At 39.7% G+C, this 26,131-nt stretch overlaps 1 protein-coding gene across 4 annotated transcripts; it reads right to left on the reverse strand.

Moving 5' to 3' along the window:
* Positions 1 to 626: 626 nt before the first annotated feature.
* LOC121431173 (tudor domain-containing 6-like) lies at positions 627 to 25,441 on the reverse strand. 4 transcript variants are annotated; one of them, XM_041628682.1, is made up of 8 exons: positions 18,486 to 25,441; positions 17,579 to 17,719; positions 17,079 to 17,227; positions 14,253 to 14,345; positions 12,155 to 12,415; positions 10,432 to 11,064; positions 9,822 to 9,837; positions 1,686 to 1,773 (listed from the first exon to the last, which is right to left on the reverse strand). In XM_041628682.1, exons 1-7 carry the CDS (start codon positions 24,808 to 24,810, stop codon positions 9,826 to 9,828), a joined length of 7,614 nt encoding a protein of 2,537 aa, XP_041484616.1. In that variant the 5' UTR covers positions 24,811 to 25,441; the 3' UTR covers positions 1,686 to 1,773; positions 9,822 to 9,825. The 4 variants fall into 4 exon arrangements, with proteins under 4 accessions (XP_041484613.1, XP_041484614.1, XP_041484616.1 ...); XM_041628681.1 differs by lacking the exon at positions 9,822 to 9,837 and adding an exon at positions 5,101 to 5,143 and having other exon boundaries at positions 1,687 to 1,773; XM_041628679.1 differs by lacking the exon at positions 9,822 to 9,837 and having other exon boundaries at positions 627 to 1,773; positions 18,486 to 25,440.
* Between the last annotated feature and the right edge of the window lie 690 nt (positions 25,442 to 26,131).

Raw genomic sequence — 26,131 nt, forward strand, 5'->3', positions numbered from 1 at the left:
TTCTCAGTGTTTCCACAGATCCAAAACAAATTTCCTGAAACTAAATAAAAAATTTCCCGAAATTCAGAGACATTTCCTGCAATTTTCAAGTTTGATTTTTAACAAAATTGGGCAATATTACAGAGAGCCTTAATTTGGTCCAACCGACCAAAATCAAGGAATTTTACACATTTTGTTCACATCCTTGCAGAGTGCGAGCTAAAATTTCGAGCTGCATATAGATCTAAACAGTTCCTTAAAGTTAACATGAATATTAAAAGGGCTATGCTATGTTTAATTGTGATTTCCTGGAATTCTTAATTTCTCAAACCTTTCCTGAAAAAAGTCAAAATTTCCTGAATTTCGGGAAACACTAAATTTTCTACTCGTCATGTGAAACAAAATTTTATTCCTCCCTGAACATGTGATATTACTATTATTTAAACAGTTTATGATTAAGTCAAGTTGGTCCTTGTTGTCAAATCTGTAAGAATTTTAATATTGTATAATTTAAACAATAGAAAACAGAAGAAATAATGAGTGAGGGTTATCATTGACTCTCATTTGCATATTACCGAGTTGTGCATAAAACTGTTTTGTGAAAAATAAGCGAAACTTGAAAATGTCATTCATATCAGATTTTGCTGAAATTTTCAGCATTATGTTTATTTGATTTTGCTCTATCGATTCGAATTAACAATTTTCTGGGGTGGACTTGGCCTATAACAATCTTTGTCTTGCAACATGCAAGATCAAACAAAATCCGTAAAAAGATTTCTGATAGAATACAAGAAAACATTATTCATGATCAACCTAAATAGAATCTGGAAGACATGGCATTTGAAGGAAAACATACAAGAGAAAGAAAACATGATATCAATCTTAATCAGTTCCATTAATGATCGTTCCATCGACTACCTCTGCACCTTCCAAAAAGGAGGACTCCTTTTTACCGATGTCGAATACATCCTTGCTCCTCTCCCGATCGTCCATGATTCCGCTATCACATCGAGGAGGAGACACATCATCTCCCTGAATGCCATTCATCTCACCGATTCCCTTACCACTCCCAGTTCCTGATTCTGTTGATTCGCTGAGGTCCAAGGTCTTGTCACACTCAAGGGTGCTGTCCAGGTCTCCACTCCCGCCGGAGATGGTGCTGAGGCTGGCGTAGAGGGAAGCGTCGCCTCCTCCGGGACTGGTGGCGTTCGAGATGTCTCCACGGGCAGTCTCAAAGCTCTCATTGGCATCAGCTTCTACATCCTTCACCCGGGCATTGCCCTCCGCTACAGCATCCTTGGTGACCACACGGGCATCACCGCTTCCATCCATCATCAAGGCGTGGTCTTTGAAAACAACCTCTACTGTCTCTTTGCTGTCACCTGTAGTCACAGCTCCATCAACACCACCTTCAGCTGGTGAAGTACTTGCGGCTTCAGTATAGTCTTTGGAGTCATCCAGCTTCATGGAAGCAAACTCAGCCCTCAAATCCCCTTGCGATTCATCAGCAGCGACACTCATGGGTTCATTTCCTGCTTCTGTTGCAATTGCAACGTCATCCTCTGGAAGGGTGGAAACTTCCATTCCCCTTTCTTCATCACCTACCAACTGGTCCCCTTCATCTGGGGTCACTACTGCAGTTTCTAATTGATCTGCTTCTGGTTCAGTATTCTGTTCTGGAGTCTTTGCGGAATTGTCCTCCATTTCTTGGACCGCATCACTAAATCCTGTCTCATCATCATCTTCCTCCTCCTCTTCTTCTTGAGGTTCAGTTTTAGCCTTATCTTTTTCAACCTGCACAACAGAATATAAAGAAAGAAGTACACTTATAATGGATTGATATGTCGGGTGAGTACATTGCATATATGTTCAAAGTGATACATTTTTTAACACAAAGCAAAAGTGATTTTGTGTCTCGCCCACATGAAAAATAACCAGAAATATCGTGATTTGCGAGGGCACGCAACAGAATTGTATCGAAACTTCACTGTGAAATGACTGGGATGGAATAACACTTGACATAAGAGCCTTGAACGTAGACTTTAATGTTGACCTGAAAATGACCTTTGACCTTACCATGTGACCTCCAACTTCAGCATAACATGCAGGTCCCCCAAGTCCCTCTACCATCCAAGTTTGGTTGAAAAGTGACTTACAGTTGTGAGTTAGGTGTCATAAGAGAGTCTTGCATGTAAATTGTTACGTTGACCTGAAAATGACCCTTTGCCCTTATCATGTGATCTCTGAATCCAGCATAACATGCATGTCCCCCAAGTCCATCTACCATCCAAGTTTGGTTGAAAAGTGACTTACAGTTGTGAGTTAGGTGTCATAAGAGAGTCTTGCATGTAAATTGTTACGTTGACCTGAAAATGACCCTTTGACCTTACCATGTGACCTACGACTTCAGCATAACATGCAGGTCCCCCAAGTCCCTCTACCATCCAAGTTTGGTTGAAAAGTGACTCACGGTTGTGGAGTTATGTGTCATTAGGTTTGTTACAGACGGACGACAGACGACGGACAACATTTGGATCCCTAAGTCTCGCCTTCACCTCCAGGTGGGCGAGACAAAAATATGCAATTCTGAAAAAAATCTCATACACCTACACAGCGCATCACCACTAGGAGGCGAAGGCTGCAGCTATTGTTTTTTTGCCTTCACAAGTCTGATGCTTTTACGCAAAACGCGGGATGCCGAAGATTTATACTACGCACTAAGCAGCCACCGCCCATACACTCCGGTTTAGGTTACTCGTTGCTTTCTCTTTATTAACGTCTGTTGGCAGTTTTTGACAAAAAACTGCAACCAGACATTTGTCTATAAAAAGAACAAGAAGTAAATGAAAGACTGGAGTGTATAGGTGGTGGCTTCATTGGAGGCACAGCCTTCTGCATCAGACGTTGTGCGTAACAGACTCGTAAGGCAAAGGCAAAGACAAACACTGCATTCTCTGCATAGATCATAGGCTAATCGCCACTGGGCAAGAAATGTACATAAAGATAATACGCCCAAGGAGGGTAAGCCTCAGGGTTAGATTAAAGTTTAGGGTTTAGGTTTTTTTTAAACTGTGGATTTTTATCAGTAGCAAATGTTGCAGGGGCAAATATGGATCCATCCAAAGAATAAGTTTGATGACCGAGTGAAACCAACTGCAACTTGTCAATACACGGAAGCTTCAAAGGTAAAATAAGATAAAATGCAACAGCAGAGATTATGATTATGAGAAACAAAAACACAATTTAAATATGAAATAAGAAATAACTAAAGACATGAAAAAGCAACTTTAGTAAGTCCTTTATCAAGAATTAAGAGTAAAATCTGACAGAAATTCTGAGGAGGGTAAGCCTCGGTTAGATTCAAGATTATCAACAGGATGGAAAACACACAATGAAGAAACAAACAGTGAAGAACATGATGCACAAATATTTGGAGTACTCTTATTTTAGCATGCAAATGAATAAAACAATTCACAATTTACATTGTGCAACATAAAGGTGTATAAGGAACAGTACAGATAAAACAAGTTGTGCTATATAAAAAAAATATTCAAGATCAAATATGAATGGGTGAATGATGAAAAAGAATAATTTAGAGATTGGCTTCAGATCAAGAATATTTACATTCTAAATTATTCGGCAACTACAACCAGATGTGAACCAGACACACACCCTAAAACTATTCAGAAAACTTTTTGAAAGCTACATGAAAGTACCACCTTTGCAAAGGCACATGGAGATTCCGCACCTATTTAAATGCCAAATGAGATTTGTCCTTTCCACCTTTTTTTTATTTGTCAGAGTGAATTTCTTGTAACCTTTATTAAAGGGATGGTCCGGGCTGAAAATTAGCTTAATAGAGTAGAATTCACTGAGCAAAATGCCAAAAATTTCATCAAAATCGGATAACAAATAACAAATTGAATTTTAAAATTCAGCAATATTTTGTGAAAACAGTCGTCATAAATATTCATTAGGTTGGCTGATGATGTAACATCTCCACTTGTTCTTTTGTATTTTATTATATGAAATTAGGTTTATTCAAAATTCTTCTTCCAAGAACTAGAAAAATTGGATTGACAACTGATTTAGTGCATAAGATACTTATTGCTGCAACTTATTTCATTATAAGGGAGACGCATTATTCACACAAGTCTGAAATAATGAAAAAAATATGATTTCATGTAACATAAGAAAACGGAAAGTGGGGATGTGACATCATCAGCCCACCTAATGAATATTCATGAAGACTGTTTTCAGAAAATATTGCTTAACTTTAAACTTCAATAACTTTATTATTTGTTATACGATTTTGATGAAATTTTCGGCATTTTGCTCAGTAACTTCTACTGTATGTATTAAAACATAAATATTTTCAGCCCGGACCATCCCTTTAAATGATGACAAAAAATACTTCATATCAAGATACTTGGTATCAACAATTTATTGATCTACAAAGACCCAATTTCAGCTGTAGCAGATTCTTTCTTGTGGAAAATGGTATATTCATTGGAGATGGTTAACCACGGAAGAAAGGTTTAGCAGTCGTTCTTAAAGTCGCTTTTAACTTATGAACAGCTTTATGAAACAGCACCCAGAATATGAAATGAGAATGGGATAGCATTTAAAGTCATTTGTAGATTTTAACTTTTAAGGCATTCAAAATGTCTTTCTCATCAGGTGCAGGCTCTTTAGGGCTTCTTATTTTATCGCAACATACCACAGACACATGTCCAACAGATTGGGAGCTTCACAGCTCAGACATTTTAAAGCCAAATGTTTACGGTTCCATGACATATGCTCCAACGACAATTGCTCCACAATAAATTCCACAAACAATCGGTATGAGCAACTTCAACCCTGGATTTAACGCTATAGTATACCTACATGTAGGTATACTAAACCCAACATAAAACCCCATTGCATCCCTAACCCTATGTCTTGGAAGAAATAAAGCCCAGAGCAATTGTCACCGGAGCAAATGTTGTGTCACCATTGAATTTCTCTTCAAGACAGGGTATGGCTGTAAAAAAGAAAAAAAGTAGTCGACTGCAAGCAAACAACAGAAGTAAAACACAATGAACACAGCAAAGCAATGAAGATGAAAATTAGGAACATTACCTCTCCACAAACGGGACTACATAGGCCTACATGCACCTCGCTTCTGAACATGCAAGTATTGAAATGGAAAGGAAGAAAATTATGGATGGGCATGCTGAAATGAAATGCTGTTTTAAGTCTGATATTTACATGTCAGGTTAATCCTTTAGAAGCAAAGGCCACCCTGAAGAAAAGGTTTTTTTAATAGCATAAAAAATGATAAAATATTGGCAAAGATTGAGGGAAATCCATTAGGGATTATGAAAGTTATTAGAATTTTAAATTTTGGATTTGTGACGTCATAAACTAGCACCTGCCCCATATATTATATGATAAATTGCATAAATATTAATTTTTTTAATGGTTCGTGATGACTTCTTTTATGAACGGGTGTGAAATGATTTGTCTACTGATACACTGAAGGTATAGTAAAAACCATTTCTAATTTTCTGAAAAATGACATTTCATTGATTTTTCGCATATGACGTCACAAATCAAAGAATTAAAACTCTGATAACTTTTTTATTCTTTGAGGGATTTTTCTCAAACCTTCGGCAATATTTTTTTTAATCATTTTTCTTCTATTTTCACAATAAACTTGTTGCCAGGGTGAACTTCCCTTGAATAATAAAATGAATGGAAATATTAAACATGTGAAGCACAATTCAAGTGGATGCATTGGCCTCTATTAGCAATGCCTACCATAGCGCTATTATCAATTTCTCCATAAGTACAAATGTAATGAAGCATGCAGTCAAGCAAGAACATATCAGTATTACATGTATGTATCATGTCAACAGTGGACCAACATACATGTATGTTGGAGCGTTGTGGCTAAGCCTGAGTCGAATCGATTTTAAAATCGGTGTTCGATCGATGTCATCGAACACCGGTGCAGATTTTGCAAAATCGGTGCATCGAAAAAAAAAAATACGTCGGCCGGCCGATTCGTTTGGATCACACAATCAATCATCAAAATATCAGTAATGTCCAACTTGACTACTACTTACTTGATTTCTATTGCCCCCCAAATGAAACCGATTGTGTAATTATGATGCCTATTCACCATTAATTTGAAGTTTATTTCGATCATACTTCGAGTCTTACTCGTCTGCTCGTGCTGAGATAATTTATGCACGATGAATTCATGAATGGAAGTCATGGCCATCGATCGTGCATGCGCAGTACTGTTCTTTAATCAAACCAGAAAATGGCCGGAGATTAACGCGATCAACGTAAAATAAATCTTGCTTTCATGAACAATATTAATATCATGACCACAGAACATTATTTAATCGTAATATTTAACAATAATTTGCATATGATAATCATTAATATGAATTTAGAGCTTGATGTGAAACGTTTGTATTTCGTTTCAATTTTCAATGGCGGACATCTCATGACGATCGACTTGAGTCGAGAGAGTGCACTTGTCTAAAAAAAAAAATAATTATCACATCAGGATTGATTCTCGAACATTGCCTACATTCAAAAACTCTTTTCAAGATCGTAATATAACCATATAATAACATTTTACATGACAAAACAGAGAAAATTGCGTTTGATATTTTTTCCCATCAATTTGAAGCTAGTTTGTGCCCAACTTTGGGCTCTGATTTCATGAATGGAAAATATGTCATACGTCATCGAACACGCATGCGCATTGTGCTTCTTTTCTCGGAGCTCGGAGAAGACGTCCAGAGATGGAATAACAAAATAATGCCAGTATTCTTCCATATGAACATAACATACTTTGCTGACGTCATCAATATTCTTAGTATGACCATAAAATCTTGTTAAATCGTAATAATTTATATGAATTTAGCCTATTTAGGGCTCGATTCGAAACATTCGTATTTATTTCGATCGCATGCTCAATATTATTGTGTCAACAAAAAAAATGGATTGTCATCATCAGGATTAATTCTCGAACATCGTCATAACTCATATTCCACAATCTTTCCTCACAATCGTTATATCAGCATTGAATAGCAATTCAAATGACCATCCAGAGAAAATTACGTATTTATTCGCATAAATTTATTTGGAACTCATTTTGGAGCCAACTGCACAATCTCAGCTCAGGCAAGTTATAGCGCTCTCCGTTGGTTGCACTTGTTTGCTGGCGCTGACAAGCACGCCTGTCGTTTCGGGAGAGTGAGTGTACGGGGCTGCGGACGGGGCTGGTGAATGCGAGTCTGGACTGCGAATGCTAGTTGACCGAAAATCATTCGGATCGACTCTGCGTGATTCATGTCTTTATTATTGTTTCACTTTAAACTTATATGTTGTCATCTGCAAATATCATTGTTGAAGATATTTTGGGAAGAATACTGCATTGGTCCCCGGCCTTTTTTTGTGTGTGTTTTGTGGTCATGGAAAATACAAACGAACTTTGCTCTGTCATCTGCTTGTGCAACGCTCACCCGGCTAACGCCAGCGCATACCGTCAGTGCGCGTAGTGCATGCATAGCGCATCGACGCGATGGCCGGAGCAAATTTTTTCCCGCCTTCAATATTCGATGCATCGATGTTCGATCGAATTAAAGCTGTCGAACACCGGTTTTCAAAATAATCGATATGACTCAGGCTTAGTTGTGGCCCAGTGGATAAGTCTTCTGACTTTTTGTTCAATATTGTATGATTTTCAAAGTAATTTTCATGCTTAGAATCTTGGATGTGGGTGTGTGTGGGTGAGTGCGTGTGTGACTGTAAGTTGGACTTGGATATAAATTAATTCAATATTTAATTTCTACTCCATCTATTCCAGTACAAAACCCTGTACTCAGCCATGTACATGTAATAAAGGCCCACATCCCCTAACTTTTCCTGAAGTTCTTTGAAAACGCAGATCTCCATGAAAATTTCATTTCTCTATTGGGGAGTCTAAATTCGGTGAGAATGTATGCATTAAGAACTAAATAAACATGACAATGAAGAAATCATCAAACTTTATTGGCAGTTTTGAATAATATTCATGAAATGTAAACTCTGTCTGAAACGGAAAATCACCATCATTGAGGCCTTTACTGAGTGAATTGTCCCCCAGAGCTCTGGCAGAGACAGAGCTCTAACTGGCTAGCTAGTAAAAGCGCCAATGCGTGAGCCTGCTGCCAGCCTTGTAAAATAGATGGAGCTTTGTTTGATGATTTATTGTCTGATATAATACCTCATCCCCTAGAAAAAGAAAATAAATGATTTTTTAGTTATAATTAATAAATTAGCCGTTTTATAAGCCATTTTGAAAAGCAAAGCAGAATGACAACTCACCAATGCTAGGTTACAAGACTCAGGGATTTATTTCCTGTGTAATTCGAATTATTTAATCACAGAATTGTGATATCTGTAGGGGAAACATGTGCATTCGAAATTGCACATGGTGGTAGTCATAATGGACCCCTATACATGCAACTGTTTCCCGACCGTTGCATTGATTTTTTTTCCGTACTTGGTACCATGTGTATGGAAATACGTGGTACAGAAAAAATAACGCAACGTCGGAATTTGAAACTGCGCTACTCGCTTCTTTTAAGGATTATTCATGACTTTGAGTGTTGGATTTTGGATGATTTTTAAATGGTAAGTGGAGCTCGAGCATATTGAGTTGTTATTACTCAGCAATAAGCATGATTTTGGGTGATTTCGAGGGCGACTTTAGGCATTTCCGTGCAGGTCATCGATCGTGAGGCGCGCTATTAATCGTGCTACCTAAAATGGATTAAGGCGCGCATGTAGCGCGCGATCGCTCTCGCGCGCCTTAAAATCGAATCCCTGCTTCTAGATACATGTAGATGCCGCTACATAAATGCCTATTATTATTATTATTATTGAATGGTTAATAGATTGGGCTAATATGCATTATGAGATGTGCCATAGGAATAGCCTAAAAGAAATAAGGAAGTACAATACATGTGCACTGCACATAATGGATGTTATGGAGAAGTTAATGAATTTTGTGTGCATACAGAGAAGCTTGTGGTTAAGGCCTACAGAAAATGAATAAATATAACCAGTGTACATATACGACTATATTTAGAAGAATGACAAAAGAAATAATAAGAATGTACAGATATAAGCCAAGCAGTAAAGAATCATGTACTGGTAAGCTGCCTAAATAAATGAATACAGGTAATCATACAAAAAATAATATAAGACAAAATATGAATGAATTAAAAATAATAAATGAATAATATGCATTCTTGGTAACTATGTCCACTTGTTTTTTAATATTAAATTGATACAAAATAAACAAGTCAAATGTGCAAAAAGGCCAGAATATTGATAAAACGTAGATATCACCAAAAGCCGCAAGGGGGAAACCTTCCGACAATCCCCTTTTTCATACCCTGATCCCATTCTCAATATATTACGACCTAGGTATGTAGAGGTGTTGTGGCTCGGTGGGTAAGTCTTCGGACTTTGAACCACAAGGTCCGGGGTTCAAATCCCACCGCAGCACTAGCGTCCTTTGGCAAGGCATTTATCTACATTTGCCACTCTCGACCCAGGTGTAGTAAATGGGTACCCAGTAGGAAGGAATTCCTTGAATGCTCGATGCGCCCGATCAGGGTAGCCATACTAAAGCCGGGTAATAGTATGCAGCGCTTAGGAACATTTGTATTAAGCGCTATATAAATGTTGCATATTATTATTATTATTTTGAAGAGGGGAAAAAATAAGGCTATACCAGTAAATGAGTATAACTACTCTAAAGTGATAAGAAAAAAACAGTCGGGGCTCACCTCTTTAAAATTCGTTCTTCAAATGGATAAAGTCAAAAGAAAATAAATCAATAAATCATAGATACATGAAATACCAACACAATCAATCAAATGTTATAATAAAAAAAAGCATTAAAAAAATGAAAACCAAAAAAAAAAATTATTAAAATATATTGAAGACTAAAACAAATAAATGCCTTAAAAATCAAAAGAAAGAAAGTAATGAAGAAATGAAGTAACAAGCATGAAAACCCACCAAACAATTGAAGTTGTGAATTGTTTCAATCATGCAAGCAAGCAAATACATGCACATGGTGCTGACACAGTTTCATGGCAATTTAATATGACTTTTACACTTGATCATTATTTGAGAGTGCCAATAGATATCCAGAAAGGCAATGTTCATTGATTAGGACAGCCAAATTGTAATAGTGTGTTAATGGGTCAATGAACTTTAATTGTGCAGCTGGGAGTTATGTTTCTGTGTTTCAGGGCAAGTGTGGGTTCTAAGAAAAGAAAACATACTTCCTGCATGCACATCCTCCATCCTTTTCAACTGCTTACCAGTGTACCTTGGGAGTATTTAGGTAGTTTGGGGTAAAGAAAGAAGTTTGGAAGTTGGTGAACCTACCTCTTTGTGCTGGTCAGCTTCAGTGGCGACCGCATCCTTGAAGCAGTCATCATCCGACTGGACGGCCTCTTCTGACTGGACAGCCTCCTCCAAGTTGATGTCCCTATTTGACTCGACAGTATCAGCCTCTTGAACAGCTGAATCTGCCTCAGGTTTATCTACAGCTGTGCCTTCTGTCAGTTCCGTAGCATTGTCCTCAGCCTGGTGCTTTGTGGCATCTTCAGTTTCATCCTCAGGGGCCGCAGTATCCGAGACCACACCTTCTTGGGCAACATCCTCTAGCATAGAATCCTCCTTCGTCTCATCCTCTGGGGCATCATCTTCGGGCAGTTCTCCAGCTTCTTGCTGGGCATCTTCCTCAATGTTTTCCTGGACCACTGCTTCTGCTGAGGCATCCTCTTCAGGCATTTCTCCAGCTTCACACTGGACATCTGCCAAAACATCTTCTTTGACAACTTCCTTTGCATTTTCCTGGACTGCAGCTACTTTAGGGGCATCATCTTCGGGCATTTCTCCAGCTTCTCCCTGGACATCTTCCCCTCCTACAGCTTCTTCTTGTAGGTTAGTCTCTGATGGCTGCATGCTTTCAACCTCTTGAGGTTCATCAGTACCCTCTGGTGCTTCTTCACTATCCTGTAATATGAACAGAAGTAACATTAAGGTCAGCTCACTCTAGTACAATCCATGTTCCAACAGCTTTCAGAGATCACTTGAAACAAAATATGGACAGATTTTGAGTGATATTAACAGGGTCATTACATAAACTCTGTAACCAAGTTTCTCCTCCGAGCTTTCAAGGAACAGGAAATTATACCTTTCAAATTTTCAAGCTTTTTTATGTTGATGCAACATAATAGTCTCATTTTGGTGACCTGAGGGTGTTTCATGAAAGGGTTTACAGTATCAGATATTTTATCCAACAAGTCGACAGTAACCATAGAAAAATTATTCCTTAGCCATTAAGAATCAAGGAAAAATGTCAGATAGATGAAAATGTTGATGAAATGCTCCCCTGGAATGACCTTGGATCTTAATCAATTGGCCTAAGATACTAAAACATTCAGTGATACATACTGGTATATGTCAACACTTAAGTACAAGTTTAAGGGAGTAGGAACTTAAGCCTTCAACATTATGTTGGAACTTTAAAAAAATAATTAACCAACTCAGGCAAAGACTTTGATGTTCCTGTGTCCAGTGCTGTAAAGGGAGAGGCGTCCTTGGTACATGTACTTCTGCCGGTTCCAACACATTTGCTCCAGCGACAATTGCTCTGCTCTAAATTCCACGCACTAATCGAATGACCAAATTCCACCCTGGGTCTAATGCTGTACACTACCCTACACCTTAACCCAATATAAAACCTTGCTGTAACCCTAACGCTACATCTTAAGGCCATCGCACACCTTATGACCAGATTAACCTGAGAAAATGACGTTTACTACAGCGTATGCACGTTGTATATCATATTTGTCGTGCAACTCTGCTGTCTGATCGGCTGGAAGTCGGATTAAGCTTGCCCTCCAGTCATAAGGATTCGACTTGTCCCTGACTGGTCGGCAACTCTCAAGCTGACAAGAGCTGTGACATCACATCTCCCTTCACTCAGTCGCAAGCCAGTCGGGTTGTAAGGTGTGCGGTGGCCTTAAGATGAAATTAAGCTCAGAGCAACTGTCGCAGGAGCAAATGTCGTGTCACCACTTCTGCCAAGCATAGTTCCTACCTTCTGTTCATCAACCGGTGCAGCATGGTTCACTCTATTATCCTCCATCACAATATCCTCCTCTGCTTTCTGCTCTTCTTGTATCTCCTCCTCCAGTTCTTTCTTCTCATCAAAGACATCATCTTCAGGTTTGACTTTCTCTGAAAGCTCCCCTCCTCCTGTTCCTCTTTCATCCACCATCCCTTGATCCTCCTCCACTCCGTCATCTTCCATTCCTCCTTCAGTCTCTCCCGTCTTCTCCTTGTCAGTGCTGATTTCCTCCTAAATGTACAAAGATCAACATGGTTTAGGACTGAGCAAAACATGATTTTAAATCATTTTTAGCAAGATATCTCCTCAAGAATACAAATCCATACTTGTAGGCATGGGCATTAGCGCAGAGGATTACCCTTTGTTCATGGGGGGATCTTTTGTTGTATCCCCCCAACACAAAAGAAATACTGCCTCCAAATTGCCAATATTGCAGAAAAGGACAGAAATTTCAAATTGCGAAAATTTGTGACTCCCCAAGAATAAGAAAGCATTCAGTGAATGCTTCTAAAAAATAATAATCTGTCAGTGATTTAAAGGAAGTTCAGATATTTGGAAATTGCTTCTCCTTTCATTTCACTGAAAATAGGATTAAGGTTCAGAATGTGAGTATAGGGATAACAGGCAGAGTTAGTAACAACCACAAACACAACTCGGAATATTAAGCACAAGGCCCTAATGAACACTTATGATTGGTTGAAAATACTATTACGTATGTATTTTTTTTGGTCAGAGATGCTTTGATTGCAATACATTCTATAATGGGAACCAGCACAGGATTTTTAATTTGTGACAAGTATCACTAAAGTAAAAGGGTAAGGGAGGAGGGGGGGGGGGTGAAATAAAGAAGTGAGAGAAACAATAACTAGGACAGCACTACACATTCCGAGTATATTTTCATCATGCTTCATAGATGTAGGCAAGATAGGCAAGAAATATACACATGTAATGAATGTGGGATTGCATGGTATATCAATGGTTTGAACCTGACGAAACTAACCTATGAATACTTGTTAGTCGACAAACGTGAGCTTTTTTACATCCTCTCTACAAGACTCCAGGGGGTGTTTCACAAAGATTTAAGTATGACTTAAGTCGCACTTAAATGCCGACGCGTACAAGATATGCAACGCGCGATCTTATTGATAGATACGCAGTAGTGCGCGTCCTCTTGAGACGATCTGACCAATGTGGTCAAAGCCTTTCATACCGTACGCAACCCGGTATTTAAGTGCGACTCTAAGTCATACTTAAATCTTTGTGAAACACCCCCCAGATTTATAATTTGTGAAAAGTATCACATAGAAGTAAAAGGGTAAGGGGGGGTAAAATAAAGTGAGAGAAAAAACAACTCAGACAGCACTTCACATTCTGAGTAAAGTTTCATCATAGATGATGGTAAGATAGGCAAAGAAAAATACTCATGTAATGAATGTGGGATTGCATGGTATATCAATGGTTTACATGTAGTTAATTACTGAACCTGGCGAAACTGACCCATGAATGCTTGTTAGTGCAGACAAACAGGAGCTTTTCACACGATCTCTACAAGACTTCAAAATTCATGCGTTACCATGGCAGCAAGCCTAATTCGACTTTGTTTTGAACTACGACTGCAAGATTAAAATAAAAGACCACTGATTTTTCGCACATGTACAGGGAATCATTTTGCTTAAAAAATTTGAATAGCATTTTGGTCATAAAAGAGAAAAGCTCTCAACTATATAAAAGTAATGTACAGTCTTATGTAAAACTATGCTAAACAAGAGACTTTATGCAAATCTTTCGAAAATGTGGAGCAAATTGCGATGCGATACCAGGAAAATTATTCCCTGATTCTGCAACTTGTAAAGATTTTTCAAACAGGGCTTGTAATAATGTGATGAACTACAAATCAGATAATGGAATCCCAAGGAGAGGGTGTGCAGAGGGACCTGAGGCCCTGCAACATAAAGCTTAGCAATTGATGACATGGCCTATTTCTGCAATTGATCGCATTGATTATTGTGTATGATCGATCATAAAAATCAGTGCCACGATCAATCTCCTAGCTTCATGCTAAACATACCTGTTCTACTTGTGGAGCAAGCAGATTGGGCGAGGCATTGCATGTGATCTCTGCAAGGAGATTATCAAGCACCAAGTGGGCTATGGCTTCAGTCTAAGGGAGTATTAGATACATGAATGAATGAATGAAATGATCAAAGGACAATTACCGTAGATAAATATGGTATGCAGTTTCGTTCCAGGGGAATGGGTACATAGATATGAATGAAATGATTAAAAGAGCATCCAGACATGGTATACAGCTTCAGTCTGAAGGAGCGAGTATGAATATGAATGAAATTAATGGACCATTCAGGCAAAATATGGTTCACAGCTTCACTGTAGGGACAGTGACTTTCCATTTTACCGGTAAATAAAATAGAAATTCTATTTGGTTCTTATACTTTTCATGTAAAAATTCATGGAATTCACCTTTGCAAAAACGGAATTCAGGTTTTTGCTGTGTACATTTTCAGTGACAAAACAGAATTTCCATTTTTAGATCAAGTTAAAATGGAATTACAGATTTTCAGAAAGGGAAAAGAAAATTACTGTCTCTACTTCAGTCTAGAAGTGAGTATACTGATACATGTATATAGTATGTCCTACAAAAAGGAAACCTATTTTCAAATGTTTTTACTATAAATTTGACACTCATGGCAAGAGTGGAATCTCATCTCTTGTTTGAAACCAACAGCTTAGCAAGTCGTTCACAAATGGCAGATTACAAACAATAAAGTGGAGCGTTGTGGCCCAGTGGATTAGTCTCCGGACTCTGAAACAGAGGGTCGCGGGTTCGAATCCCAACCATGGCGAAATTTCCTTCAGCAAGAAATTGATCCGCAATGTGCTGCACTCAACCCAGGTGAGGTAAATGGGTACCTGGCAGGAATTTATTCCTTGAAACGCAGCGCGCGTAACAGCTGCACTGCTAAAGCCAGGGTAATTATGCTGCATATACTGTAGAGCGCTTAGAGACTTCTGACAAAGTAAGTATTAAGTGCTATATAAGCAAGTATAATTATTATTATTACTAAATATTGAGGCATATCAGAAACGATTTGCGCAGAAACTCACGTGTGAATCTGAATCCACTGTTACTTCAGGGATCAGTGAGGATCGCCCCCCCAATGATCTCAGCCATCAATTGAGCAATTGCGACAAAAATTGGCATGCGCGTTACCCATGGCATAATCTACAAAACTAAACAATCAAATTCTGCAAAAGTAAATAATGCTCCTAAAATGCTAATTTTCGGTTTGCAGACTCTTTGACCATAAACAAGATGACATTAATTGAATCTAATCAGTAAAAAGAAAAATAATGACACATGAATTTCGACTAAAATGCCTTTTTGTATTAGATTTGTATACAAATTCACATAATGGAGCGATTATGAGTCTAAATGCACTAAGAACACGGGGGCGAGGACCGTGATTTTGGTCTTAAAAAAGACTTGAAAGTAAAAAAGTCAGAGAGTGATGCGGTAAAAAAAAATGCACGGCAGATTTATCTCGAAAAATGTTGAAGGGGGGGGGAGCTGAATCATCCCCCAAAAGTCTTAATAGGGTTAACTCTGTCTGTTAGGGGTTTATTTTTTAGGTTGATCGCATTGATCATAACATGCAATGAATAGCAAATAACTCTGACCAAGGGAGAGAGTTGCAAGAAAATACTTTTCAAATCGATTGCAAGTTTCAGTTGCAAATTCACAGGTGATGGATCTGGGCCCTGTCTTACAAAGACTTACGATTAATCCAATCAATCATAACTCTATGGAAATCCATCAGTGTCATATTTTTCTACTAGAAATTTGCACAATGTCTTTTGCAAACAAAGAGAAGCACAGTGAATTTTTAAGAAAACAATTAATGCATGAATATACCTATCTAGAATTTTCTTTTTAGCAAATATGCATTTTATATGTTGAGTTTCCATAGTTGCTATTTATCAGATCAATAGCAAGTCATTGTAAGACGAACCCCAGGGCCCCATCTCACAAAGAGATATGATTGATCCAATCGTCGTAACTCTATGGAAATCCATCAGTGTTATTGTGTTCATACACACATTTCATTCTTCATCAAACCATCCTTTCATTCTGTAATTTTATCATGCTATTAATTCATGCCTCATTATCTCAACTACTGTTTTCATCTCCGTTCACAAGCTCACTATCATCATGTTTCCTCCCCAGACCAGTAGTGTGAATATTGACCATGCTGTATTACCCCCACCATGAACAACCCCTTGTTCAACTCCATCTGTTTATACTTTCCTTATCACTTTGCCTTCCTCAGAATGTTATGTAACTATGTACAGTGAATTATATATTGTAGTTTAGTATAGGGAATAAAGTTAGTTGTGAATGTAACTCCAAGCCAAGCAGACATGCCTAGTTATTGAGTAGAGATCGAGACCAAGTATGAGTTCAAGTGTGTATTAGAGTTAGAATACGCATACACAAAAAGTGCCATAATTTTTTCTACAGGAAATTTGCACAATGTCCTTTGTAAACAGAGAGAAGCACAGTGAATTTTCAAGAAAACAATGAATGCATGAATATACATCATAGTTAAAAAATATTTAGAACAAACATGCATAAAAGATGTTGACCTTGCTGGCCGTCCATAGTTGTGATTGATCGGATCAATCGCAACTCTTTGTAAGATGGGGCCCAGTTGTCACTGAAGCAAATCAATTCATACTTTGATGGATGCTAGAAGTAGAACAGCATTCAATTGTAAATCTGCAGTGAATGGACATACTTGTCATTGATTTTTGGACTTAAATTGAACTTGCAATCGATAAACAATTCCTTGCAAACGCCCCCACAAGATCAACTTACCTCTTGTTTAACTTCGACCACCGGTGAGCAAGCATCCATGTCGGCTTCAGCAAGATCCGTCCCTTCTTCGCTGACATCTAGTTCCAGCTCTTGAAGGCTCACTGATAAGACCTTCTCTACCAGGTCAACCGAAGCTTGCTCAAGGGCTCCTGGCATATCAGCAAATCAATATCAAAGCATTAAACATCGGATGGAAGATTTTTACATCCCATCATATTGGTTATTACAAGTAATGGTGTGCTTAAAGGTCATGTGAACACAAATATCAAATGGATAAATGATAAGGCACCAACCCCGCTTTAATCAATGAATCGACTTTCACACTGCAACTTCAAAGATGTAATCAATCGTTCAATCTTGAATACTTAATATGAGTCTATGACAAATCATGAACAAAAAGTTACAAAAAATTGTACATATCAAATGTTTCACTTTTTGTTATACCCGTTTGTCTGAAGTTGTGAATGATGAAAAGTGCTGAAAAGATTTTCTTTTGATACCTGATGAGCTAGCTGAAGAGGCAACAGATGTGACCGAGGGGAACTGCCTGACCCTTTCAGTAGTGGCCACGCCATGCCCTTTCTCCACCATCTTCTCTGCAATATTCATACCCATGTCCATCAATTTCACTTCTAAGGTATCTGAATAGTGGTAATAAAAAGGGGGGAAAAACAATATAATGGTTACCTTTTTCAACATGAGATAAAAATGAAGTGGCTAGAAATAATATTCAATATCTATGTGTACTTAATAAATATAGGATATTTTGGTTTCATTTTTAATCATCTTCATCTTAAAACAGTGGGTGGTAATCATGCAGCAGTTAATCCTTTGTTGACTTGAATAGACCAAACTAACTGGAATATCAGTTGCTAACCCATTTACTAAGTACAACTCAATAAGTTTTAATCCGGCAGTAAAAAGTTGCCAGAAAAAAAATAGCTATTGAATTAGAGGAAAATGACAAGTATAAAATCAATTTCAATTGATTATTTGGTATATTATGTTTCCCAAGAATATGAAACATGAACCTGGTATTAAAGAAATGTGGACTACGACCCAATTGTATTAACGTCTGAATTATCCAAGCAATAAATTGATCTATTTAAATCACATAAACAATGAGAAACTATATAATAGAACACTTCTACATGTACATGTATTTAAAAACAGGTAGGTATTTTCTTCACACAATCAAAGCATCAAAACTTGAATTTAAAATGCACTTCAGGTTCACAATTTTTGTTTGAAAACAAGTGTTTTCCCTGACACACAAATTAATGAAAAATAAATAAATTATACATGTATGGGCACTGTACTTTTATCTCTTTTAAAGTTTTTGTGGCACTATTTTAACCCCCCCCCCCCCCCGATTAATTTTTTTTTTAAATAAATGCATCAACTCACCATTTGATTCTGCAACCACTTCCATCAGCAACAATTTGTCAACAACAGCATTCTCAAAGAACTCAGCTGCAGATCCACTCCACTGAAGTCCATCTACCGGGCCAACACCAGCAAGACGGCCACATATTGCCTGGGCTTCCAAAACCATCAACTCAGGAGTGATCACCTTCAGGTCTTTCATGCCCACGGAATCAGAGTTTCCATAGTCTACAAAGTGGACAGTCACCGACTCCTTATCCTGGGATGTGATGGTTCCTCTATACCACCCTTCATCGCTGGAGTACTTGGCCACGCAAGGATCACCCACTGCAGGGTTGGCAAGTGCTGCGGTGTCGGGATTCTCGGCATAGGTATTTAGTTCATCCATGAGAATAGCAAGGGCTTCTTCTCCAGCAAGGGGCTGAATCCAAAATTCACTTGGCGAGGTGGTTGCTGTGATGTAGATCTCGGCTCTCTTTTGCACCTGGAGACCGGAACTAAGCGACTTGTATTTTCTTGTAATTTCTTTACTGCCCTTTGGCTTCTCACCTACAAGAGTCATCATGTCAGCATTGATGTCTGTTTCGCCATCTTTTAACTCAACCTGGGTAGGCTTCTTGATTGCATCGAATGTGCAGGTAAGTTCCTTATCGGCTGTGATGTCCAAGAAATGGTCGACAGCATCCTGTTGCCACGGTGCTTCTGCCAAACCTTTTAGACGACATTCGACAGCAACTCGTGGTAGATTCAAGAGTTCTGCAGTCGGAGCCTTTACGTCTGCTAACTGCTTCTCTTCGCTGTTCCCATAATCAACGAAGAACACTTTGCAAGTGGATGAGGTTACCACGGTAACGATGCCTCGGTACCATTGCTCATCTTCAGTGAACTTTGTACAGCATGCTTGGCCTACTGATAATTGCTTGAGCTGATGATCACTTTCACTGCAGGTGCTGTAAGTACTTTCCAGAAGTGCAGTGATAGAGTCGAGCTGTTCTGCTGAAGAGGCATGCTGGATGAAGACATTTCCTGTTGATGCATCTACATTTACAACATAGCCCATTTGTACTCCAGATGCTAGTTGCGGAATTGGGTACGATGTCACTGGGTCAGCATCTTTTTCCTCTCCATCCTTTACCAATTTGACAACACCAGCATTTAAGTCAACATCATCGACTTTCAGATGAACCTCAAAGGGGCTGGTGGTTGATCTAAATGAACAGGTCAGTTGCTTATCTGCCGATGCATTGATCAGATAGTCTGCAGCATGTTGTGGCCAAGGCGACTTGGGAACTCCATCCAAAGAACATTCCAAAGCAATCTGTGGTATCTTGATGAGCTCTTGTGTCACAGTTTTCAACTCACCGAGTGGTTTGTCTTCGCTGTTGCCGTAGTCGACAAAGAAGACATGTGCAGTATTTCCAGAGATTGAGGCTATGCTGCCTCTATACCACTGACCATCCTCTGAGAACTTGGTGCAGCATGCCTGTTTGACTGCAGGCTCAGTAAGATATCTGTCACATGATTCATAGGTTGACTCCAGCAAATCTGTCACCAAGTCCAAATTCTCTGTTGCTGATGCTAGTTGGATGTAGACTTTACCTCTATCAGCATCAACATTGACAACGTACCCTATATGATCTCCAACAGTGACAGGTGGAAGAGAGTACTCTGTCTTTTGTGCCGATGTTCCACAACCTGCAAACTTCATCATCTCTGCATTCAAATCTGTCTCCCCATCTTTGAGCGAAATACGGAATGGATGAGTGGTGCTTGAAAAGCAGCAGGTTAGCTCTTTCTCTGCAGTAATATTCAGGAAATGATCAGCAGTGTCCTGTGTCCAATGTAACGATGGCATTCCTTCTAGATAACATTCAAGAGCAAGGTGTGGCACTTGAAGGAGGTCATCAGTTGGCTGCTTCAACTCACTTATGGGCTTTTCTTCACTGTTTCCATAGTCGATGAAAAGGACTGAAGCTGTGGAAGAGTCACAAGTTGTGATGACACCTCTATACCACTGCTCATCTTCAGAGAACTTGGTGCAGCATGCTTGAGATGGAATAGGTTGGACAAGTTTATGTTCCATGGGACCACTAGACTCATACACAGATTGAAGGGTCGAGGTCACAGTGTCAAGTTGCTCAGTTGAGGATGCAAGTTGAAGGAAAACTTTTCCTGAGTTAGCATCAACATTGGTAACATATACATTCTCTGTTGATGTGCCGACTTCAGGATAGGGGTATGAACTTGGTTCCTTTACATCAGTGACAACCTTCTTGATTTCATTTGTGATGTCAATATCATCCTCTGTATTTGTGTCATGCAAAGTGAGTGTTAGTGTGGATACTTCTTTTTTTACAACCTTTGCTACCAGCTGTTTCTCTGATATCAGCTCGGTGAACTTCTCTCCAGCTTGAGTTGACAGGGCCTGTGCTGCAGATAGGCCATGTAGCTTGCACTGAATAGCCTGGGCAGGAAGTGAAGTCAGATTACTAGGTAGGACCCTCAAATCACCTACTTCTACTGGACTTTGGTTTCCATAATCAATGAAGAGTACCTGTGAAGAACTGGTGGGCACAGCCTTGATGATTTTTGCCCGATACCAGGCACCATCTTCAGCATACTTTGCGCAGCATACTAGCCCCTCTTTCACAGCAGATGGATCTATTTTTCTTTGTGATTCTGCATTGACAAGGCCATCCATCACCGCATCTAGCTCCGGACTCTTCTTTGCCAACTGACACCAGAACTTAAAAGGACCTTCCCAATAAGAGATAACAACATCCTCAACCTGGTCAACTACCATTCCCTCCTGCTCTGATGAAATCTTGACACTTGAAACTGGTGTAGATTGTGTAGCGGCTTTAACCTCTGGTATTGGTGGAACTCGATCTTTAACACGTGCCACTGCTTGTTTAGGAGATGACACTGGTGGAGCGGGTGGCTTGATCCTGCTCAATTCTTGTGTCATTCTTTTCCCCGCCCATGCTAGCTCCACCTCATACACTCCACAGTCTGCAGACTTGACCTCACATTTGAATGGTCCAACCTGATTTGCCACTTCTTTCATTGCATCGATTTGTCCATCATGCCAGTCTCGATCACCTGGCAAACTGCACTTGACAGCAAGCACTGGCAGCCTTACTAGGTCAGGAACAATTTCCTTCAAGTTGCCAATCACTACTTTCTCAGAATTTCCATAGTCCACGAACATCACCTCTATCTTCCTGACAAACTTGTTCACAACAACAGCTCGATACCAGCACTGATCATCTGAAAACTTGGCAACACATGGTGTACCGACTGTTGTATTAGTAAGTCTTTTGTCAGTAGGGCGAAGGCTACTGTACCTGGCATGAAGTTCCGACATCACTCTATGAAGCTGTGGGGTCGATTCAGCCGTTTGGCACCAAAACTCACTTGGATTATTAATGTGCGAAATAAACACATCGACAGCTCCCACAGATGGAAATGAGACTTCCTTAAATTGAAGTGGAACAGATGGCTCTTTGTTTACTCGAGATGAACCAGAATCTGACCTCCTACCAGATCCCATACCTCTCGAGTCATCTGAACGATTGCTACGACTGCCAGATCTGTTTGACCTGTCTGACACATTAGAAGACACCGATGCTCTATCTCCCCGTGGTTTTGAGTATCTTGTGTTATCAGGGGCGTCACCACTGCCACCGCTGTTAAAACGGCTATCTTTGCCTCTCTGCCTCTTATCACTCTGACCAAATCCCCCACTCTGTGGTGGAGACTTTGCATGTGACCCGAAAGTTCCAGAACTGCGAGGGGGTGATTTCACACTACGTTCATTCTGTGCCTGCCTTCTCTGATGAATTGGTTGCTTGAACTGATCATTGATGGACTTCCCATCTACCACAAGACGGACACTGTAAACACCACTGATGTGATCTTTGCCTTTCACCTCAAGACTGCATTCACTCTCTATGTATTCCTGAAGTTTGGCAACTTCTTCACTTGTTTGTTGACCAGCAGCAAGGCCATCCAAGATACAAGCAATTGCCTGTGCTGGTAACTCAAGCATGTCTGGAGACAACATTTTTATCTGATCTTGATTAACCATCTCAGAATTACCATAGTCCACAAAGGTTACCTCTACATCCCCATTCTTACGAATGCCAGTGATTTTGGCTCTATACCATGCCTGATCTTCTGAATACTGGGCTCCACATGACATCCCAATTGTCAATTTTGGTATTCTTGATCCAACATTTGCAAACTGCTGACTCATGTGCTCCATAAGAGCTTCTAGCTTTCCAACTGTTGAAGACTTCTGGATGTAGCACTTGCCTTGGTCATCTACATGGCAAATGAAAGCCTGGAGTTTCTCTCCTTCTCTCAATATTTGCTTGTTGTATTCCTTTAACATTTCTGCTCGTGGTGATCCTCTTGGACTACTATCCTCTAGCATATTAGCAACCATACTATTGATACTGTCCCCACTGGAACGATCTGTCAGTTTAATACTATACACACCTCTCTGCTCACTTACAATGGTAGCTACCAAGTCAAGTTCAGCTACCGTGGAATCCATGAAATCCTTTACTTCTGAAGACTTTGATGCCTTGGCCTGAGGGATGCCATCCAAAGTACAAACAATAGACTGGATAGGTAGACTGAAGAATTGTTGCTTCAAGTTTTTCAACTGCGCTGGAGTTACAGTCTCACTATTTCCATAATCTACATAGCGCACTTCTACATCTTGTCCCCGGACATATGTCACCTCAGCGCGATACCACGCATTGTCTTCAGAGAACTGCACACAACATGGCACACCTCCGGCCACTTGCTTGATTCCTTGATCCCCTGGAGAGATATTTGAATAGGTTTGATCTAGATTTTCCATCATTGGATCAAACTGATTTGCATCTTTCATAAGGTGGCAAGAAAATTCAGCACCACATTTAACAGAGGTTATTTGCACATCAAGCTGATCACCAATATTAATCTGCGGTTTCTTGAATTTAGGGAGATTGTAATCTAACTCCCTAGCTGATGGCACTCTTGAATCAGCACCCCTAGTTTGGAGACTCCGGGCACTGTATCCTTGTGGAGGGCTTTGTTTTGGTGGGCTGCTACTAAAGCTGCTACCCTGTCGTCCTGCAAGCCCTTCTTTAACTAACGCACTTGCAATATCTGCATTCTCTCCTCCTGTAGGATCCACCATGAGCAAGGAACATTTGTCTCCGATCCTTTTGGTCACTTTGCAGCAAACAGTCTTCTCTATAACTAGCTCTTCAAATCTGGCAGCAGCTGCATCAGAGTTGCAGGAGTCTGGGTCTACATCACTCAAGCAAGACTCAATAGCAAGTGCGGGAAGAAGCAGGAACTTGGGGTGGATTTCCAACAAATCTTCTCCAGTCTTGATGTCCGAGTTGCCATAATCAACAAAAAACACTTCATAATTATCTGCCCCCATGGTATTGGAGATCACTGCTCTGTAATAACTGCCATCATCAGAAAAGGTAGTCACACAAGGGTCTCCTTTAGAAAAGCGCCTCCTCATCGGAGTGCTGTTTGGGGCCTGTGAATAGTGCGTCAGCATGTCATTCATGAGTTCATCTAAGTCCTTTATCATCATTTCTTGCTGAATCCAGAACTGATTTGGAGTATTCACATTGCTGACGAAAACCCGATCTCTATTGCCAACATCCAGTCCCATCGTCTTGAATCCCTTATTCTTTGACGGGCTCGCTTCACCGGTAGCAGCTTGGCCAAATCCATCACGGATTATGTTTTTTGCAATATCTTTCCCACTGCCGACTTCACACAACTTCACCTCCAGGTTCCCTCCTATTCTTGCAATAACTTCAGCTGCAAACGTTTGGTATTCCAGCTGCTTGCGGAGGTAATCATGCGTGCCTGCCTTCAATGATGAATGTTCCAGCATGGGTTCCACATTGGCAAGCTTGCAATTGGTAGCCTGTGGAGGTAGATCAAGAATACTCTTCACCCTTTGAACAGTCCTAACGCGAACCCTTGGAATGATCTCCGTGTTTCCAAAATCAATGAAGTATGCAATGACATCATTGCCCGTGACGCTCTCAATTCTTGCACGATACCACTGACCGTCTTCCATGAATTTTGCCAAGCACACATCACCTGCCAAAAGTGCGCCCGGAGGTGGGAACATTTCTTGCTCTGCATGAACCTGTGCTTCTTGCATCAAAGTCTCAAGCCTCTCCACAGATTCATTGTCAAACTGTCCCCAAAATCTGAATGCATTCTCCTGCTTATCAACTTCGAATGCAGTAACAAATACCTCCCTCCTATCACCAACATTCAACAACTGTGTTCCTCTCTGCCTCTGGTTGCTCATCTTGACTAGATTATAATCTTTAATTTTCCATCCAATTTCAAATTCAAAGACTAGGCCTACATGTACGTTATTTTAACAGCTGAATTTTAAATGAAAGCTAAATTTTGAGGTCAAAATGGAATTGGAAAGTTTCTTTCTGTTTATTGAGATATGATTATGACAGGTAGAATAAGCAACATCATTTATTCTGGATTATTAATGTTGTAAACTTAGCTTCCATTCACGAGTGCAGCATCATTCCACATGATAGAAGACAGGCTCGTTGCTTGCTTCTGTCTGAGATTCGATTGTGAGTTGTAAAGCAGCAGCTCGTGGCCGTGGCATGCGTGCATGCAGTCATTCAGCGTCGTGCATGCCGGGTGTGTCGGAGCGGCCTTGCGGTGTACGTTGCCGGTGTTGCGCTGTGTCGCTGAATGTGGGTCTGAAAGTAGCAAAAGCGGGATTAGTAATAAAAATTCCGCTTTGTGCAGTTCTGGTAGCTCCTACTGTGTCTATTTCAGCGTGAAAAAACGTTGTCTTGTTATGGTGACGTCTGTCCAAGTAGTACATTCTTAAAAACTCCCGTTTTCACAGTTCCATCCAGGAGCACCGCCATAATCTTCGACCAACCATGCGCAAGAAACAATAGTCTCAAATTGTGCACTCGTAATTTTCTTTTCTCTACATTTTGGCCTGGCTCGACGGAGCTGCTAAAAAAGGGGGCGGGCGCGGGAAGGGTGCGGGGGGACTTGGTCTTTGATCTTTTTTTCCTAAGAAATGTTGAGCTCAATAGATCCGGGTATCGGAAAATCACGCTTGATTATTTCAAATAATACTTTTTTTGGGTCAGGGGGGGGGGCGAAGTTTAGCCCCCCCCCTCCGAGAACTTTATTACATATAGGCCTATATACAGCCAGCTATTTTTCATTTCTTCAAAAAAAATAATTATAATTCACCAATATTTTTATTTCTTATTTGTGACAAATGATAAAAAAAACATTTTGGTGAAAATAATGGAAAAAAAATGAGAGATCGACTTAGTTATGAATTTTCAGTCAATTTGTTGACCAATGCTGCAAAATTACCGGAGATATTGATTTGTTTTCACCAGATTATCATAATTTCCATGATGCGAAAACAATACTTTCTTATAGAACACGTGTACGTTAGGTAACTGACGATCCTCCTAATCATTTTCATGTTTTTCTTCATAATCCTGAAAACAATCGGATATTAAGGTATAATCATGCAACTCATTATTGATGCTAGTACGAAGCGCGAATTTAAAAAAAAAAAAAAATTATACCTTCGAATGGTACAATCTCTGATCATAATTTGACAT

The sequence above is a fragment of the Lytechinus variegatus genome, chromosome 17 (assembly GCF_018143015.1).
Source record: "Lytechinus variegatus isolate NC3 chromosome 17, Lvar_3.0, whole genome shotgun sequence".
Classification (NCBI taxonomy): Eukaryota; Metazoa; Echinodermata; class Echinoidea; order Temnopleuroida; family Toxopneustidae; genus Lytechinus; species Lytechinus variegatus.

Coding starts and splice junctions, on each gene's coding strand:
- LOC121431173 (XM_041628679.1), bottom strand. CDS start 24,810: ATGAGCAACCAGAGGCAGAGAGGAACACAGTTGTTGAATGTTGGTGAT. Junction 11,065..12,154: donor CACCGGTTGATGAACAGAAG/GTAGGAACTATG, acceptor TTCATATTACAG/GATAGTGAAGAAGCACCAGA. Junction 1,774..10,431: donor AAGCTGACCAGCACAAAGAG/GTAGGTTCACCA, acceptor TCTGTTGTGCAG/GTTGAAAAAGATAAGGCTAA.